At 42.9% G+C, this 20,472-nt stretch overlaps 1 protein-coding gene across 1 annotated transcript in view; it reads left to right on the top strand.

Moving 5' to 3' along the window:
* otogl (otogelin-like) overlaps positions 1 to 20,472 on the top strand; it is a 175,064-nt gene that overhangs the window by 56,162 nt on the left and 98,430 nt on the right. The window contains exons 26-29 of the mRNA XM_068000003.1: positions 10,190 to 10,324; positions 12,823 to 12,969; positions 14,192 to 14,311; positions 20,114 to 20,230. Coding sequence (XP_067856104.1) covers positions 10,190 to 10,324; positions 12,823 to 12,969; positions 14,192 to 14,311; positions 20,114 to 20,230 — 519 coding nt within the window. The remainder of the gene's footprint in view (positions 1 to 10,189; positions 10,325 to 12,822; positions 12,970 to 14,191; positions 14,312 to 20,113; positions 20,231 to 20,472) is intronic.

The following is a 20,472-nucleotide window of genomic DNA, read 5'->3' as shown; positions in this document are numbered from 1 at the left end:
ATTTTTTTTTGGAAATTCAAAGCAAACATTTTTTCACTAATATATCATCCCCAAAATGAATCCTTATGGTCAGAAATGTCATTTCTAAATACAAATGCATGGACACCCAGAGAGAACAATTATTCAGCCCCATGTTGCTTTAGATATAGGTTCACAACCAGTATGTTTCTCACTGAATTTAATTAGAGCTGGGTGTTAATAATGAGGGCCCAGAGTTTCCTCCGTGGGTGCAACTTGGACGTTAGACCCGAAGATGCACCCGATGTCATGCCCATTTTGTCGATGTCAAGTTACGTCCAAGTATCTACCCAATCTCACTAGAATATGCCCGAACTTAAAATGGGTGTAAATCAGTGTAAACAATTGGGGCCCAAATAAAGTGCAGAACCCAAACCCTATATGTCTTCTTTAAGAATGAAAATTTAAGGGCTCGATTTTAGGGTCGGGTTACCTGCGGGTTTCCAGCGGGGGGGCCCCGAAAATCCCGATCTCCGATCACGTGACCGGATTCGGACGAAATCCCGGCCACTTCCGGGTACCGCGCTGACGTGCGGGGCTGCGCGCGCAAGCCCCGCTGGTGGGAATCCCGCAGGCAATTAAAGCCAGCGGGGTTCCACTTGAGAGTACTTACCTTGCTCGTTGTGGTCAGTTAATGAGCTGAAGCAGCTGTCAAAAGAGGAAGTGTGGGATTTTACGGTCAAAGCAGTCAGTTTCCCACACTGGGGGAAACAGGACCCTTCAAACCAGGCGTGTTGCAGCCAGCAGCCTGTGGCAGGTGCCAAGGTGCGCTCCACGGGGGAGAGCCCTCACCCATGCAGGAGGCCACCGCGTCACATAGGGCAACCCCTGCCCTCCACCAACCCCCGCCAAGCCAGAGGACAGACCGACACGAAACCGCAGCCCCAGTCCGAGGACCCACCCACCTACCCTGCACAACCCCTCACACCAACACCTGCCAGATGGGTGGTGCGTTGACATCGTCGGAGGACGAACAGGATGACCAGCCCCAGCAGCCTCGCAGTCCACGCCGTCCGCCTCGGAGAGGTGGGGCCCCCCAACACGGTGCTGCGGCACACCCACCTGCACAGCAGGAGGGAGGGCTACCGCAGAGAGAGACGCGTCGCAGAGGGCACTACCCTCGCCACAGGGTCCACAGACCGAGGCGCAGCTCCCCGGACCTCTCCAAGCAGCAGTGCACAGGGAGGCGCAGATTCGCTCGACATGTAGTCGTGGAGATCTGCAGCCTCTTTCATGCTGAGCTGCTCCTGGCTGGCCCCAGCACCAACTGCTTACCTGTCGCTGGCAAAGTCACCACTGTCCTCCACACCTTCTCCTCCGCATCCTTCCAGGGTGCAGCCGGCAACACCGCCGATGTCTCTCAGTTGTCTGCGCGGACGAGCCCTGCAAATACACCTGCACCTACTCTGCAGTAACACGATGGGTGGCATCAGTGGTGGGTCCTCATAGTGATACCCAGGAGCGGGCATTATTGGACACAATGGACAGGATTCGCGGAGACATGGCAGTGGTGGTGTCAATATAATGTGTGCTGTTTGTGGCTCTGAAATTCAATATGGGTAACACCCATGACAAACCCTCAGACACCCTTGTGCACCCCCTTCATGCTGACGAGACGTTTGCCTTACCCTGCCTACTGCACATATGTGATGCATGCCCTGTGGCTGCAGCACAGGTGGTGGCAGGTTGAGTGAGGCTGGCCGTGAGGGAGATGCACGAGAGGGTGAGTATGGGATGGAGCCATGAGATTGTATGAGGATTGGGTCGCGTGTTAGTGGCAGGATGAGTACTGGCGAGGTGAGTAGGTGGAGGTAAGATGAGGATGGGGTGTGAGTGGGCATGAAGGGTGATGTGACAGAATAGTGTTGGCGGTGCCGAAGGAGATTTGGGGTGGGGGCAGTGTTGTGGCAGACGGAGTGTAGGGGAAAGACTTCGTGTTCTCACTGTGGCTGACCTACTGCGGTCATTGCAGCGCCTCCTGCACTGTATGCAGGTGGGCGATATGTTGGTGGCGCAGGTGACCCCCTCTGCCACCTCGAGCCAGGCCTTCTTGGTGGCAGAGGCAGGCCGCTTCCTCCCGCCCGCCGGGGGGAAGATCTGTGTCCTCCCCCTCCTCCTCACCCCATCTGATGATACCTGGGGTGAGGCATCATTAAACTGGGAGCAGCCTTCCCCCTGGGCTGCTCCATGCTGCAATTTGTCCCATTGGTTGCAGCATCTGTCAGTGGAGGACTGCCCCTTTAACTAGAGAGCCTCCAGCTGACAGATCGTACTGCGCATGCGCAGCCCGCCCGACGCGCAGGCCAGCGCCGTGGACCCCGGAGGAGCAGGTAATTGATTCCTATTAGTGGATTGCCTGCTACGATCGCGTGGGCAACCCACTAATTTCGCCGTTCGCGTTTTCGACGCTCCCGGAGGACCACCCGCTGGGAACCCGCAGGCCTGCTAAATTCGAGCCCTAAGTTTCAACTCATTTAACTATCATTCATGCACATCAGCACCACATGTTTAGGAACCTGCAATTGGGGAAGCTTTTCAATTTTTAATATGACTTATACTTATGCATAAAAATCCATTCAAAGAAACAAAGTACAGAGCAGGTCTCAATGAGGATAAATTATTAAAAAAGCTCAAAAAATTTTAATAAAACACCAGAAGACTGACTTTCTTTCCTGCTACACTTGAAAATTTGGTTGCAATGTGAAGAGACCCTCCCAACAAACGCAACTGGAGGATATTTGCATTTGAGAGTTGGAGGCGTGGCCAGTTTTGTGGGTGGAGATTAGTTTGGGTGGAGGGTTTGATGGACGGCTAGATCTACATATAGACTTGTGCCTAATGTGCATCTGACACACTTCAACTGAAAAATCTTTGACAAAAGTACAAAAAAGAAAATAAAGCCTGTTAAACCTTGTGGCCTTAAAGGGGCAGGCCAGTTACACACAATTCCATCTTAATGGAGTAGTACACTTGGAGGCGATTTTAACTTTTATCGCCGAGCAAAAAACAGGTGATAGCAAATCAGCTGTCTCATTTACACCTCGAAGAAAATCTTGAGAGGTTTAGAACCCGATTTTCGTCGAGGTGTAAAAGAGGCAGTTGATTCGCTATCACCAGCTTTTTGCCTGGCGATAACAGTTAAAATGACCCATATGTTATATGGTGTAATATTTCCATCATTATAAACCAGAATAGGAATAATTCCATGAAGCCTCGTTGCTGGTGGGGCCTAACTCTCAGCCAACGCATATTCTAAAATTGCAGGTGTGCTGCCTGTAAATTTAAATTAATTGAAATCAGTGGATAAAAATTGCGGGCAGTGCATCTGCAATTTTCATGTATGAGCAGGCTGCATTTGAGACTCCACCGCTGGCACGGGGCCTTGCAAAATCTGCCATCCCATCCTCAGACTTACCTTGAGCAATGCTGTTGGTGATTTGCCTGCTTATATGAAAGTATATGTTTGAAGTTATTACATAATATTTTTTGTGGGGTTGGGAGGGTCCTTGAAAACCGTGCTCATAGGTAGCCATGTTGCATGTTGAAAATGCATATCTGTCAGATAATCTGAACATTAGTTTAACATTGTTCATTAGTCAGAATAATAAAAGGGAGTTAATTATTCAGAAGTGATTAAGTCTGTGGCATAATTGACTTTTGCTTGAGTTGAAGCCATCAGTCTGAACCAATCTGTTTGTCTAGTAAATCTTCCTCAAGTTGTATGTTTGTTTATGCTCTCGCAATGATGATTTAAAGTGTTAAATAGTTAAACATCATCGTAAGGGGCCATTATTTATACCCCAAACATCTCATAGTATTGTTAGAGACGGTTCCCTTGTCCCACAGGAGTAATTCTCCAACACTGGTTGTCTAAGGTATCATTTATTTCAATATGCATAGCGTTTGGAGCGGGGGCAGGGGGAGTACCAGTTGGATTCTTAGAGTTCTCCCAGTCACACATCAAAGAGCAGTAACTGTGAGTCAGCTACTTGTGAGTCCTATGGAGAAAGGAGCAGGCTCGTCATTGGCTGGAACTCTCTGTGGTTGACAGTTCCATCAGATTCATCAGCCGCACTCAGAAGACAGTCCAGAATGTCACCCGAGCACAACGCAATGCCATCAACGCTCTCAAGACCAACCGCAACATCGTCATCAAACCAGCGGACAAAGGAGGAGCCATCGTCATACAGAACAGAACGGACTATTGCAAAGAAGCATACCGACAACTGGACAACCAGGAACACTACAGACGGTTACCCGCAGATCCGACCAAAGAACATACCCACCAGCTCAACAAACTGATCAAGACCTTTGATCCAGACCTTCAAAGCATCCTACGCGCTCTCATCCCACGTACTCCCCGCGTGGGAGACTTCTACTGCCTCCCAAAGATACACAAAGCCAACACACCCGGACGTCCTATCGTATCAGGCAACGGAACCCTGTGTGAGAACCTCTCTGGATACATCGAGGGCATCCTGAAACCCATCGTACAGGGAACCCCCAGCTTCTGTCGCCACACTACAGACTTCCTACAAAAACTCAGTACCCACGGACCAGTTGAACCAGGAACACTTCTCACCACGATGGACGTCTCTGCACTCTACACCAGTATCCCCCATGATGACGGCATCGCTGCGACAGCATCAATACTCAACACCAACAACAGCCAATCTCCAGACGCCATTCTACAACTCAACCGTTTCATCCTGGATCACAATGTCTTCACCTTCGATAACCAGTTCTTTACCCAAACACACGGAACAGCCATGGGGACCAAATTCGCACCCCAATACGCCAACATTTTCATGCACAAGTTCGAGCAGGACTTCTTCACTGCACAGGACCTCCAACCAACACTATACACCAGATACATTGACGACATTTTCTTTCTATGGACCCACGGCGAAGAATCACTAAAGAGACTACACGATAACATCAACAAGTTCCATCCCACCATCAAGCTCACCATGGACTACTCCTCAGAATCAGTTTCTTTTTTGGACACACACGAATCTCCATCAAAGACGGGCACCTCAGCACCTCACTCTCCCGCAAGCCCACGGACAACCTCACGATGCTCCACTTTTCCAGCTTCCACCCTAACCACGTCAAAGAGGCCAACCCCTATGGACAGGCCCTGCGAATACACAGGGTCTGCTCAGACAAGGAGGAACGCGATGGACACCTACAGACGCTGAAAGACGCCCTCGTAAGAACGGGATATGACGTTCGACTCATCGAGCGACAGTTCCGACAGGCCACAACGAAAAATCGCGTAGACCTCCTCAAAAGACTAACATGGGACACAACCAACAGAGTACCCTTCGTCGTCCAGTACTTCCCCGGAGCGGAGAAACTACGCCATGTTCTCCGCAGCCTTCAACATGTCATCAATGACGACGAACACCTTGCTATGGCCATCCCCACACCTCCACTACTCGCCTTTAAACAGCCACCCAACCTCAAACAGACCATCGTTCGCAGCAAATTACCCAGCTTTCAGGAGAACAGCGTCCACGACACCACAAAACCCTGCCACGGTAACCTCTGCAAGACATGCCAGATCATCAACACAGATACCACCATCACACGAGAGGACACCACCCACCAGGTGCATGGTTCATACTCCCAAGACTCGGCCAATGTTGTCTACCTCATACATTGCAGGAAAGGATGCCCCAAAGCATGGTACATTGGCGAGACCATGCAGACGCTGCGACAACGGATGAACGGACACTGCGCAACAATTGCCAGACAGGAGGGTTCCCTCCCAGTCGGGGAACACTTCAGCAGTCAAGGACATTCAGCCACCGACCTTCGGGTAAGCGTTCTCCAAGGCGGCCTTCGAGACACACGACAACGCAAAATCGTCGAGCAGAAATTGATAGCCAAATTCCGCACCCATGAGGACGGCCTCAACCGGGATCTTGGGTTCATGTCACGCTACACGTAACCCCACCAGCGAACAAATGTTATCTGTTTTTAATATAACGGGTCATTTGCTGTCTTTCTCTTCCTTCCGGATGTTTCTATGTTTCTGCCTCTCTCTCTCTCTTTTTTTTTTTGGTTGTTTGTATATTCGGTGGCCCTGTAGGTAACACCTCTCTGTCTGCACACTGTGATTGCCTTGGCAACGGGCAGTTGGAAAGACTATCTGTAATCACCAGGTATTGTTCTGTGATTTATAAATGCGAAGGGTTTGAGGATTTCATTTCCACATTCACCTGAGGAAGGAGGAAGCCTCCGAAAGCTTGTGAATTTCAAATAAAATTGTTGGACTATAACTTGGTGTTGTAAAATTGTTTACGACAGTTCAGTAGGCAGAGACTCATCTCACAGACTTAATGGGACAGTTCTTAGGCAGAGTGTGTGTGAATTTCACAGCCAGCAGCCTTTCTGAGCTTTAAAGCCTGAGCTAGCTTGGCTTCAAAGGGTTAAGCTAGTGACTGTGGTCTTCTGTCCTGGGCCCAAGTTTAGTGAGAAAGCCTTGTGTTTTATTATATTCACATACCAAAGACTGTAGGGAAATACATATTCTCACTGTGGAAATGGTATACTATTCATTCGTATATTTAATGTGAATAAACGATTTATTGGTCCAAAGCCTGTGATTGTTCAGTCTGCCTTCTGTAATGAAAGAAAAATTCATGTGGCAACACATAATATATTCCAGTAGCTGGTGTATGGTGTAAAGGTTCTCTGTTATGATCCTTTATGGTTTATCAATCCCTCTGATAGGTCCTAGTATGTTTATTAATCTCTTTGATGGATCCCAGTGTGTTTATCCATTTTTCTGATAGATCCCAGTTTATCAATATCTCTCATAGGCCCCAGTTTGCTTATCAATCCCTCTGAGAGGTCCCTGTGAGTTTAAACATCCCTCTGAGAGGTCCCAGCTTGTTTATCCATTCCTCTGATAGGTCCCAGAGTGTTTATCAATCCCTCTAATTGGTCCCAGTTTGTTTAACAATCTCTCTAATAGGTCCCACTGTATTTATCAATCCCTCTAATAGGTCCCAGATTGTTTATCAATCCCTCCAATAGGTCCCAGTTTGTTTATCAATCCCTCTGATAGGTCCCACTGTATTTATCAATTCCTCTAATAGGTCCCACTGTATTTATCAAACCCTCTGATAGGTCCTAATGTGTTTATCAATCCCTCTGATAGCTCCCACTTTGTTTATTAATCCATCCGATAGTTCCCAGTTTGCTTATCCATCTCTCAAGTAGGTCCCAGTGTGTGTATCAATCTCGCTGATATGTTCCAGTGTGTTCATCCATTCCTCTGATAGGTCCCAATATGTTTATCAAACCATCTGATAGGTCCCAGTGTGTGTAACAATCTTGCTGATAGGTCCCAATATGTTTATCAAACCCTCTGATAGGTCCCAGTGTGTTTATCCATCCCGCTGATAAGTCCCAGTGTGTTTATCAAACCTTCTGATAGGTCCCACTGCAGAAAATATCCAATGTAAAAACCCAAAAATGGTGACTGTGATTAGGACTCTCTCCCCTTATTGTTATTTCTGCCCCACTTTAAAGTCCTCAAGCCCTCAGCATCATGCATTGTTCTTTGACCAAGAGGATAGACATGCATTGTGCTTCCAGGTCCCTGCCAGTACTGCTTTACAACCTATTAATTAGGGGTTGAGCAAAAGTGGGTCAGACTCACTATCTCCCTGATTTCTCATCTCCTCCCTCAACATAGGAAAGTACCTCTGCTCTTCTCCATCTGATAACCTTGGTGAGAATGACACTCTCAGTCCTACCACAGTTAATTGGTAGATTTAGCACACTGTGCTGCTCATTATGTCTTTAAGATTTCATGGTCTGCTACAGTTAATTAAACATCAATGATTGTTTGGCATGATTTTATAATATGTACAAACATTCAACAATGTTATAATTTTGGAATGCATATAACTAGCAATAGCATAGAGCAGACCAATTCCTTTTCCTACCTCAAAGCAGTCTAGGATGGATTGTATCACTCAGAAACAGATACCTGCACATTTCCAAAGCCTTAATCTTGGGAAAATCAGAGGCATTTTTAATTAGAACGGGATTGCTGTAATGTAACCCCATGAAATGTCAAATCCAAAGGATAAACAGGTCAAAGTTAAAAAAAGAAAACAAAGAGTAACTTGTTTCAGTAATTTCATGCTTTCTGTTTCCCAGAGCTAGAACTCATTGTGGAGGTTTGTATTTAGTGTCTTTTGTTTTGTTAAAGTTTTCGTATTTCTTACACTAGATCTGCATCTTTTTAAGGTTTAACCGTAACGTTTAAATCTGTTCGAGAGTGAGCAGGTTTTCTTTCCTTTAAGTAAGAAATCCAGCAAATTTGTGGCAACCTGTGACTGAAATTAGTACCAATGCTATGCAATTTGTATTCAATGTTATCAATAATTGAGTATGATCTCCTGATATATTTTATCCTGTGCCTCTCATTTTATTTCAATTAACAGTATAAATAGTAAAGTAAAATTTCTGGCTGTCTTTTGTTAGTTTGATATACACACCAAGATAAATATTGAAATAAATATCATGATATTGTACATAAAATGCACTTAGAGTAGAATATCCTTTTAAAAGTAAATTTTACTTGTTTTAGGATAGTGTATTATATAATAGGACAAATAGCCTAACAATACAGAAATCAGTATTAATATATTTGTATTATGTGAATGTGTTCTGTGTGATAAAGAGTAATACTTGGCTTAGATTAGATCATTAGGATTCTGCAGGGGAATGCTAAGTAAGCAGGAGGTGTCAGGTTAATGCAATTTAAGAAGCATCAAAGGTTTTGTGTAAGAATTATAGATAGTTTGGAGACAACATGCCCAGGTTTCAGCTGTTACTATTCTGGGAAGGTGTGATGTTTATAACTACACAAAATTGTGTTATCTTCTACATAAATAATAACCATATTCCGGTGAGAATGGAACGCATGTGGTGGGACATTGCCATCTACCTGTGGAGTAGCATATGACCCTTAAAGATCACATGACAATCGCAGAATTGATAGGTTCAGAGCAGGTTTTCTGACATTGTCCATCTGGGTGTATAAATAGGCTTACTTTCAGCAATTCTTTGGTATTCCATGCTAACAACTTGCCTGGATTGGTTGTTAGTTTGTAGACCCGATAGATATCCTACTAGTAAGTATTGACGTATAACTTGCTTGTACTTTCTATTGATATTAATAAAACCAACAAGCTGATTTACCTCTGGCTTCCGAACTTCTATAATTTGGGTTAATCTACTTGGTTGGTCTAACACTTGTCCTTGAGGAAAACCATTTTAAGATGTTCACAGTATAGCGCATATAGGTACAAAAGTAGCATTTTATTTGAGGTAGAAAGAAAGGGCAGGGAGTTTTTTTTAGATATCCAGGTTAAGTATTAGGGGGCCAAAATTCCTCATTTTACTATTGTTAGCAAAAAAAAGTAGAAGTGAGTAAAAATAGTGACAGAGGTAGAAAGTGCCAACAGACTATTTGTCTGTGTTTAATATTAAAACAAGACTCAGGCAATCTCAGCCCAGTCAACCCCATAAAGTTTCTCCTCACTAACATCTGGGAACTAGTGCCCAAGCTAGGAGAGATGTCCCACAGAATAATGAAGTAAGAACCTGACATAGTCTTACTCACAGAATCATATTTATCAGCTAAAATCTCAGATTCCTACTTTACCATCTCTGGATATGTCTTATCGTATTGACAGGATAAACCTGTAGTGGTGTACAGTTAGGTAAGATTGGCCTTGGAAGTCCTCAACATTGATTCCAGACCCTATGAAGTCTTATGGCTTCAGGTGAAACAAGACCAAGGAAACTTCCTGCTAATCACCACTCACCATCTCCCAGCTGACAAATCAATACACCTACATGTTGAACACCACTTGGAGGAAATACTGAGTAAAGCAAAGGCACCAGATGTGTTCTGGGTGGGAGACTTCAGTGTCCACCACCAAGACTGGCTCGGTAGTATCACCACAAATTGAGCTAGCTGAGTTTTGAAGGAAAGAGGTGCCACCATGGGTTTGCATCAGGTGGTGACAGAACCAGCATAGGGGATTAACCTACTCGATTATAAATTCCGTTGTAAGTTCAAAGAAAATGTCTATTGGTATCATTGAGAATGTAATAGATTTGTCCATCTGTTTTCCAGAGCACTGCCATTTTGAATGTTTCTATAACCACTCAAAATGTGGATTGCTATGATAGTGGAATCATCTGCATGAAGTCCCTCTTGATTTCTATTGGAGGCACCCACCTTTACTTTAATGACAATTCTGGGAAGCCAGTGAGTAATTATTTTGATTAAACACAAATTAATCCAGATTTTTTTCCTATTTTTGCTTGGAAGAGTGCAAAAAGTGTCCAAATGCTGCTTTTAAAATGTTAACCTCACTCCCAGAAATGGGAATTTTTGTGTTTGGCTCATTACTGGGAATCAGTTTATGAAAATACAAACAACCTACACAACAGAAAGATTAAATGGTTAGCTTCGATGGCTCAGTAATTAAATGCAGCCCATAATGTGGTTCTGAACATTACTGACCAGAAGGCCTCAGTTCAATTCTTTGTGTGTGTTGTATAATACAGCTCTCAGCAAGGGTCACTACAGTTGACCATATCAGTCCAGGACCAGGAAAGAAGTCAGCAGGGTTCCCATCACTGACTGCTTTTCAGCAACTCTTGCTGAAACTACATACGTCTGGATGTTCAGTGAGGATAGGGCCAGGATTGGCTATGATCTGCCCTCACTGTCCAGGAAAATCAGGCCCTGTATGTGGGCCCTGAATAGCCTGTCTTTTTTTTCCACCATGAAGGGAATTTAAAATTCTCAGGTACAGCATCAACCACACAACAGAATTTACACAAGGCTTTTCCTGTTGAATAAGTCTGAAGTTTATTTGAATATGATATTTATCAACAATTATGACTGGATGGTCAATTTGACAGATTCTAATTAGATCACTGTGCATTTAAAATTGTCAGGGATTGTTGATGTTTTAAAGCCCTGGTGTACTCACTCAGAACATCGAACATTGAATTGTAGCTATGTTCTTATGAGCTACTGCATATAATCTGTGTCCACAGCTGGTCTAACTGTCATTATTCATTTAACTTCCACATGAAAACCATTCTTTTATTAAAGTTTTAGATGTATTTATAATTTTTAATTTTAAAGCATTAATTAATTTTTAATTTGCAGTGAGTGGAATCAAATCTTTATAATAATCTCAGTGATTGGGTGAATGTGGCATCCTTGCTACTCCAATATATGGTTTCACATATTGCAAAGCCTTGTAAAAAATAACAAGCATGATAAATCCATGATTCATGTACACTTTCTCATTCATTATTCCTTAAAATGAATGGTGGCTGCATTATAAAGTGACAATGTTCACATTCTATCCAAACATGCTAACCATTTAAATGATTTTTATTGTGTATCTTTTCCAACACTTCACCTATTCAAAAAAAATAATCACTAACCACTTTCTGCACACATCTTAGATTGATTGATAAAAATAACTTGCAAAAATAACCCCTGGCTTCTTTTCTCTACTGCCAACTGGCAGCATCCCACGTTTTCGTGAACAGAGTTACGTTTATGGACAGATACTGAAACAACCACTTTTTTAATTGTAGTGTGTGTTTAATATTTTATTTTAAAGTAGCATATGAATGAGTTTCCCTGTAACTGGAATGGCTCTACTGTTACAGTAAGCTAGTTTTTCCATTTAGTGCTTTTATTTTCTTTCTCTTTAATTTTTTTACTTGAGATTTTGAAGGAAATCTCTGATCTTGTGTAGATCTCATCTGCTGTTGACAGTCAGAGATATTGCAACCTCATCTAATTAAAAAGCAGTAGGGTCATTTATGCTGAATGATTCCTGTCTCTTTAAAAAAAAATGGGCACATATCCAGCCTGCTGCCCCCTTCTTTCTCTCTCAGTTTCATTTTGATTTCATTTCTTTTCCTTTTTATTACCTAAAGCATACTACTGCTTCTCCTGCTCCAAGTTTTACTCCTGACTGATGGGCAGTTCACTGCTCCAGTTACACAAGTTCTACCTCAATTTAAAAGTCACTCCTTTTATTTCCCCCACCCACCCCCATCCCTCTCTCATCCTTTACTGTCCTCCGCAGCTTCAAGCCTCCTTTTCTCCCAGCTCCCCCTCCAAACCCTGCTCCCATTCCCACTCTCCTCCAGTTCTTGCTCTTCCACAATCCCATTACATCTAAAAACATTCCCCTTCTCCCACTTGCCTTCCACTTGCTCTCCCCATCTCTCTACACCTAGCCATGCTACACAGCTTCACTTTATTAGCAGAATATTAGATTATGTAACGCTTCTGTCCTTAGAAAACAGTATTTCATCTGACTTATTGTGGGCAATGCCACGGGAGAGCTGCAAGTTGAATCTAAAATGAATAACTGGTATAAAATACTGCTCAATATCTGTACTAGATGAACAGTGCAACATAAAAGTCCAAGTATATTTTTTCTGTTTTATTTGTCAAGGCTATCTGAAAATTTTTGCAGTAATTAAAAATGTAATAGAATATTGCAGTTGTTTTGCCACATGTTAGTTGCTGCAATTATTATTCAGAAGCAAATCAGTTTTTCACAAATAAGGACGTGAGAACTAAACTGAATTCACAGTTGAATTATCCAATAAATGCCTTAATTACAGAGGTTAAGAATTTTGACATTCGGTCAAGACGTTTTTAAAAAGCTTATAAATGGGCAGAAAATTAAAGGTATTACTTATGATTACTGTTCCTACTAGAGTTTATCTGGGGTAAGAAGAGACGTGTATGATTTTCAGCTGTGGAAGGCTGGTTACTACTCAGTGGTGCACTATCCAATGCAAGAGATTACAGTCTTTTGGGATAAGAAGACAACTGTGCACATTCAGGTTGGACCTCAGTGGCAAGTAAGTAGATTCTTTACATTCAACCTCATCCAGCTAAAGTGCATCACATTTACAAATAGCGGGAATGAGTGATATACCAAACTGAAAATATCAGACATTGGGCATTTCCATGATTCTGATTTTCAAAATAGGGCATGGGACTCTGATACATCCCTGAGAAACATACTGCTATCTGCAAGAATATGTTGAAAACATGCAGACATGAATATTATGTAGGTAAAATAACTCTGTGTGTTAGCTTAGTGTGCATATGCTGTGTCTGTTAAGGTATAGTGGTTTTGTGCATCATTGTTAATGAAGTGGTCGCTAACTTTTGTCCATGCTTCTAAAATTGTTTCTGGAAGTAAGCAGATGTAACTCATGTTAAAGCAGACCATTGTGTTGCTGCGATACAGTGTATCTTTACTTGAGAAATGCTTAGGGGAATGTTGCTTAATTAAAGTGTTGTATAAGAAATTTGTGTGCCAATGAGTGCAACACAGACAGATGACACTGTCCTCAAAGCATTAATAAAGCGTTTAATGCAATACAAAGACATAATTTGTGGCACAGACAGTCAAACCTCCACTTACTCATTCACTCACTCACTCACTCACTCAGTCAGAAAGGGGTGTGTTTTTGAAAGATTATTATTTTGAATTTGATTTGAAGCTTAGTGGATTACAACAGAAATTAGAAAAAAGGAAATGCATCCAGGAAAAATGATATACCCATGTGTATAAAATTTTGGCATTAGCAAATTCCTATGAAAATCTTTGATACAGCATACTTAGAGTGCCTTCTTGAGTACTCTAATCTTGGATTTAACACATAATTAATAAGCTGTTGCTTTGCCCTAGAGGCCTAGCTGTGAAAATAGTTAAGATGTCAATTTAAAAAAAATTGATATTTTCCCCCAGTGTTTTCAGAAGGTTAATTCCCTCTCATTTTAGTGGTGCCTCAACTCTGGTTTTTACGGGGGTGGGGCAGGGGTGGGAGGAAGCTGCAGCACAACCTGTTGTTGCACTAGAGTTACACCAATTGTATATTTATTTAATTGGAAAGAATATATAAAACTGATTCAAAAAAACAAAAATGAGGCTGCACATTCAATAACTAAGGAAAATAGCCTCATCTTTTTCTCACAAATCTTTTGAGGTTTACTAGTAAAAAAGTTTTTGTGACTAATAAAGTTTGACATGGATATGTTCTATTATAATCATGTTAATTCAACCTTTGGCAGGGTAAAATGACAGGTTTGTGTGGAAATTTTGACAAAAATACAGCAAATGACATGACTACATCGAACAACATGGAAGTGAGCAATGCTCAAGCTTTTGGAGACAGTTGGGCTCTTGGACAGGTAAGAATGACAAGGACATAAAATAGTATGGAATAAGAAATTGAAATTTGGCACATTGAGTCCATTTACAATTTATTGTATTGTGGTCTATCTCAATTGATTTAATCTTCTGAGTGATGTGAATAACTGCAGGCAAAATTTTCAAACAGGTGAAATGCGAAACACCTCTTGGATCTCCAAAGATAATTGCTCTGGAACTCAATCTGACATTATCTATTATTCAATCCTGCCCACTTTTAATCCACATTTTCATGCCTCAGCAACACAAAGCATTGTGTTATACAGAGTATTTGACCATCTAAGTCTCTACTTATCAACCTCAAGATCTGGATCTGTCTGTTCTAAATTTCTAATGGGAGCCTTTTGTTACTTTAGACTTATAGGCCCATGAATCATTTTCTGCTACAAACCCTCTTCATGAGTCAATGTTCTTTTGATGGTGGGATGGCCAAAGTTATACACATTGTTCCAAAAGTGAACTTGCCAATGGAGTTAAATAACCTTTTGAAATAACCTGACTTAGAGTCATAGAGTCATAGAGTTATACAGCACGGATAGAGGCCCTTCGGCCCATCGTGTCCGCACCGGCCATCAAGCCCTGTCTAATCTAATCCCATATTCCAGCATTTGGTCCGTAGCCTTGTATGCTATGGCATTTCAAGTGCTCATCCAAATGCTTCTTGAATGTTGTGAGGGTTCCTGCCTCCACAACCCTTTCAGGCAGTGAGTTCCAGACTCCAACCACCCGCTGGGTGAAAAAGTTCTTTCTCAAATCCCCTCTAAACCTCCCGCCTTTTACCTTGAATCTATGCCCCCTTGTTATAGAACCCTCAACGAAGGGAAAAAGCTCCTTAGTATCCATCCTATCTGTGCCCCTCATAATTTTGTACACCTCAATCATGTCCCCCCTCAGCCTCCTCTGCTCCAAGGAAAACAAACCCAATCTTCCCAGTCTCTCTTCATAGCTGAAGCGCTCCAGCCCTGGTAACATCCTGGTGAATCTCCTCTGCACCCTCTCCAAAGCGATCACATCCTTCCTGTAGTGTGGCGACCAGAACTGCACACAGTACTCCAGCTGTGGCCTAACCAGTGTTTTATACAGCTCCATCATAACCTCCTTGCTCTTATATTCTATGCCTCGGCTAATAAAGGCAAGTATCCCATATGCCTTCTTTACCACCTTATCGACCTGTTCCGCCGCCTTCAGGGATCTGTGAACTTGCACACCAAGATCCCTCTGACCCTCTGTCTTGCCTAGGGTCCTCCCATTCGTTGTGTATTCCCTTGCCTTGTTAGTCCCTCCAAAGTGCATCACCTCGCACTTTTCCGGGTTAAATTCCATTTGCCACTGTTCCGCCCATCTGACCAACCCATCTATATCGTCCTGCAGACTGAGGCTATCCTCCTCGCTATTTACCACCCTACCAATTTTTGTATCATCAGCGAACTTACTGATCATACCTTTTACATTCATATCCAAGTCGTTAATGTAGACCACAAACAGCAAGGGACCCAGCACCGATCCCTGTGGTACCCCACTGGCCACAGGCTTCCAGTCACAAAAACAACCTTCGACCATCACCCTCTGCCTTCTGCCACTAAGCCAGTTTTGTATCCAAAGTGCCAAGGCACCCTGGATTCCATGGGCTCGTACCTTCTTGACCAGTCTCCTGTGGGGGACTTTATCGAAGGCCTTACTGAAATCCATGTATACCACATCCACTGCGTTACCCTCATCCACACGCCTAGTCACCCCCTCAAAAAATTCAATCAAATTAGTCAGACATGATCTTCCCTTGACAAAGCCATGTTGACTATCCCTGATTAATCCTTGCTTCTCCAAGTGGAGACTAATTTTGTCCTTCAGAATTTTTTCCAATAATTTTCCTACCACTGATGTTAGGCTCACTGGCCTGTAGTTCCCCGGTTTTTCCCTACTCCCCTTCTTGAATAATGGTACTACATTAGCGGTTCTCCAGTCCTCTGGCACATCCCCTGTGGCCAGAGAGGTTCTGAATATATGTGTTAGAGCCCCCGCAATCTCCTCCTTTGCCTCACACAGTAGCCTGGGATACATTTCGTCCGGGCCTGGGGATTTATCCATTTTTAGGCCTGCTAAAAACGCCAATACCTCCTCCCGCTCGATGTTAATATGTTCGAGTATATCACAGTTCCCCCTGCCGTATTTCTATGTCTACATCGTCCTTCTCCATAGTGAAAACAGATGCAAAAAGTTCATTTAGAACCCCTCCTACATCTGCCGGCTCCACACACAGATTGCCATTTTTGTCCCTAATGGGCCCTATTTTTTCCCTAGTCATCCTCTTACCCTTAATATACTTATAAAACATCTTAGGATTTTCCTTTATTTTGCTTGCCAGTGTTATTTCATGGCCCCTCCTTGATCTCCTAATTTCTTTTTTAAGTATCCCCTTGCACTTTTTGTACTCCTCTAGGGCTTCCTCCGTCTTTAGCCTTTTGTATCTGCCAAAAGCCCTCCTTTTTTTCCTAATCCATTCTCGTATATCCCCTGACATCCAAGGTTCCCTGGAGTTCTTGGAACCACCCTTGACCTTTACGGGAACATGTTGCCATTGTATGGTCTCAATCTCCCTTCTGAAAGACTCCCATTGCTCCGATGCGGATTTTCCTACAAGCAGCTGATCCCAGTCCATTTTGGCCAGATCCTGCCTTATCCTATTAAAATCGGCCTTCCCCCAATTTAGAACCTTTATTTCCGGCCCCTCCCTGTCCTTTTCCATGACCACCTTAAATCTCACCGAATTATGGTCACTGTCACCAAAGTGCTCACCTACTAGCACTTCTTCCACTTGGCCGGCCACATTCCCTAGAATTAGGTCCAGTACCGCCCCCTCTCTTGTAGGACTTTCTACATGCTGGCTCAAAAAGCTCTCCTGGATGCACGTTAAGAATTTTGTACCCTCTAAGCCTTTTACACTCTGAGTATCCCAGTTAATATTGGGGAAGTTGAAATCCCCCACTATTATTACCCTATTATTTGCACAATTTTCTGAGATTTGCCTACATATCTGTTCCTCTATCTCCCCCTGACTGTTTGGGGGCCTATAGTACACTCCCATCAAAGTACTTGCCCCCTTTTTGTTTTTAAGCTCCACCCATATGGCCTCATTAGAGGAACCTGCTAATATATCATCCCTCCTTATGGCAGTAATTGATTCTTTAATTAATATTGCGACCCCCCCTCCTCTTATACCTCCCCCTCTGTCTCGCCTGAAGATTCTGTAACCCGGAATATTGAGCTGCCAGTCTTGCCCCTCCCTCAACCATGTCTCTGTGACAGCAACAATATCATACTCCCATGTGTTTATCAACACCTTCAGTTCATCCACCTTATTCGCAAGACTCCTTGCATTAAAATAGATGCCATCCAGCCTTGCCCTTACATATTTGCCCTGTCTTCCAAGCTGACTTGTTTTTTTCTCTATAATCATGGGAGAAATTTTCAACTGCCTGCCGCCCCATTAATGCTGAAAAACAGGGTGGTGAGCAGATGAAATTTTAAAAAAATAAATCTCCCGCCCACTGGCTGCCTGAAGCCACCCAACTCGATTTTCAAGCGGACCTCAAAATGGGTATTCGGTGCTTCTGTCTGAAACAGGCGTGAATCTTACTTCAATGTTCAAATCTGGGTCCTACACCAGTAATAGAACCCTGATGCCATTGGATTTTCTGTGCCTCTCCCCTCTTCCCCACCTGATCAGCGAGCTGCCCATCAGCACTTGTTGAGTACTGGCAGCTCACTGATTCCATTCAAATGAGACCTGACCATCGGGCGGACAGTGTGATCGCCCGATACATGCTCTATATGAAAATTGGCGCCCATGTCTTTGAGATCACCTAAAGCTTCATTGCCTTGTTGATGCAGTCTCACAGTGAAAAGGAAAGAATTATAAGAAAGTTGAGTCAGGGTCCTACAACTGGCATAGGACCCTGATTTAAATATTGAAGAGCACTGGCCACCCATTTTGAGGCCCGCTCAAAAAATTGGCCTCTTTCGTTGAATGTTGATTATGCAAAGTCCTTTCCTTTTCTACCTTTGCTATTGGACACCCGTCTATTGTGTGGCCTTCCACGAGCAATGGGTAGCACATGACATTTTCATTCTTACTTCTCCTGAGCTCATTGTTTTAATTTAATTTGTTAATTATTGTTCGAAAAATAGGTGTAGGTGGGCCAGACCTTCCCTGAGGTTTAGTGGTGCCTTCCTTTTAAGGGAGACACTTGACTGTGTAGCTCTGGGACCAGGTTTACCTGAACCGACATGCCCAATGGCTTACTTGAAATAGAGCACTTTCATGCTATTAATTTTTTAAAAAATCAGCTTGGATGGACTAGACAGACTCTCCTGAATTTTAGGGAGACACGTGTTTGAATCGTCCTGAGGTTAGGGTTAATTAGCCCCACAATTTCAGTGGCCTACTTCAAAATAGGACTCATCCATGGTGTTGCCTTCTGTGACCAGTGGGTACTACATGACATTTGTGTTTTGATCTCACCCAATCTTATCATTTTGATTTAATTTGTTATTTAGTTTTCATTTGAGAATTAGTGTGTGTGGGCCCTCCCCTCAAATTTCACTGGTGGCTTTCCCCTAAATGGAGACACTTGAGTGTGTCCCTGTCGGGCTGGAATTGCCTCATCCTATATTTAGACTGGACTGCTGCAAACCAGGACTCATCTATTGTGCTGTTTTCTGTGACTGATGGGCACCATGTGCAATTTTTGTTTTGACTGACACAGGTTTATTCTTTTGATTGAATTTGCTAAATTTTGTTTAAAAATCCATTCAGATAGGCCAGTCCTTCCCTGGAAGTTTTTAGTAGATTTTGCCCTTTCGGGGATGCAGTTGATTGTGTCCCTATGGGGTGAGCTTGCCTGGCCCTGCATTTATGTTGGCCTATTACAAAATTGGATTTGCCCACACATGTTGCCTTTGTGTGATTGGTGGGAACCGTATAGAATTTTAGTTTTGATTTCCCCTGACTTTAATTTTATTATTTTTTATTCTGTTCAACCCCTCCCTGAAATGTTGAAATTGGTATTGCCCTTTAAGGGAAAGTACTTGATTATGTTCCAGCTTAGCTGTGCTCCTGGCCATGAAACTAAATGTAATGTAATGATGTATTTCTTTCTCTAAACATTTAAATAAGACTGGGAGTTCTCTGAGCATTGTTTAAATTCATCTTGACACAGCACTGAAGTTATATCCCATGCTGTATCAAGCTTAGCTGATATGAATGGCTCATCCAGATTGTCTCACAATGCTGCACTCCAGTCTGGTTGGGACCTGACTCTAGAGTTACACTGACACTTTGCTTGACAGCTACGCAAAAGTGGCAGTATAACTGCACCACAAGTTCCTTCCAATCTTGCTTATATCAGTGCAAGATAGAAGGCAAAACGCTGAGTAATAATAAACCTGTAATACTATGGTTTCTGCTCTTTTTAGTAACACACATTTGTGATTACAATTCCTGTGATTAATATTTGTTGCAACACAAAAATATTTCTATAAAATTCTGTTTGCTCCAAAAGTGGCCAAATACCCCATTCTCTACCACTCAGGGTAATTTTAACTTTTGGCAACAATGTAGAACGAACGATATCAATTGGCCGCCCATTATACACTCACCTGATTTTCCTTGAAAGGATTTTACATTGATTATAAAATAGTTAATGGCTAGTTAACTAATAACTATTTAAGATGCTGGTTAATAATTTGAAAATTCCTATTTTTCTCTGTTTATACTTTTATTCAAGTGTGTGAGTAGAAATGGTATCACCAGGCCATGTGAAGCAGACTTAATCAGGCAGCCATTTGCGAAGAGAGAATGTGCTATTCTGTACAGTGAAATTTTTGCTCCTTGTCACAATGTGGTAAGTACAAGGTTTTTGTTTTCGTTTACCCTTTTTTACTCTAGATATTTTTGGCTTGGCTTCCATGCTACCCTTGCAGGTGTGTCCTAGCTTCTTACATCTTTTATTCACTTGCCCTGGTATTTGGGTGCAATTCATACTTTGGGGTAACAAGCAGAGAATACAATTTTTTAGGTTCCTTCAACTACTGCTTCTATCCTGTGCCTCCTGTGGCTTCTCCTTGTCTTTGAAAGCAGTAGAAT

The sequence above is a fragment of the Heptranchias perlo genome, chromosome 18 (genome assembly GCF_035084215.1).
Source record: "Heptranchias perlo isolate sHepPer1 chromosome 18, sHepPer1.hap1, whole genome shotgun sequence".
NCBI lineage: Eukaryota > Metazoa > Chordata > Chondrichthyes > Hexanchiformes > Hexanchidae > Heptranchias > Heptranchias perlo.
The sequence above is the reverse complement of the archived record's forward strand: the minus strand, read 5'-3'. Positions and strand labels throughout refer to the sequence as shown.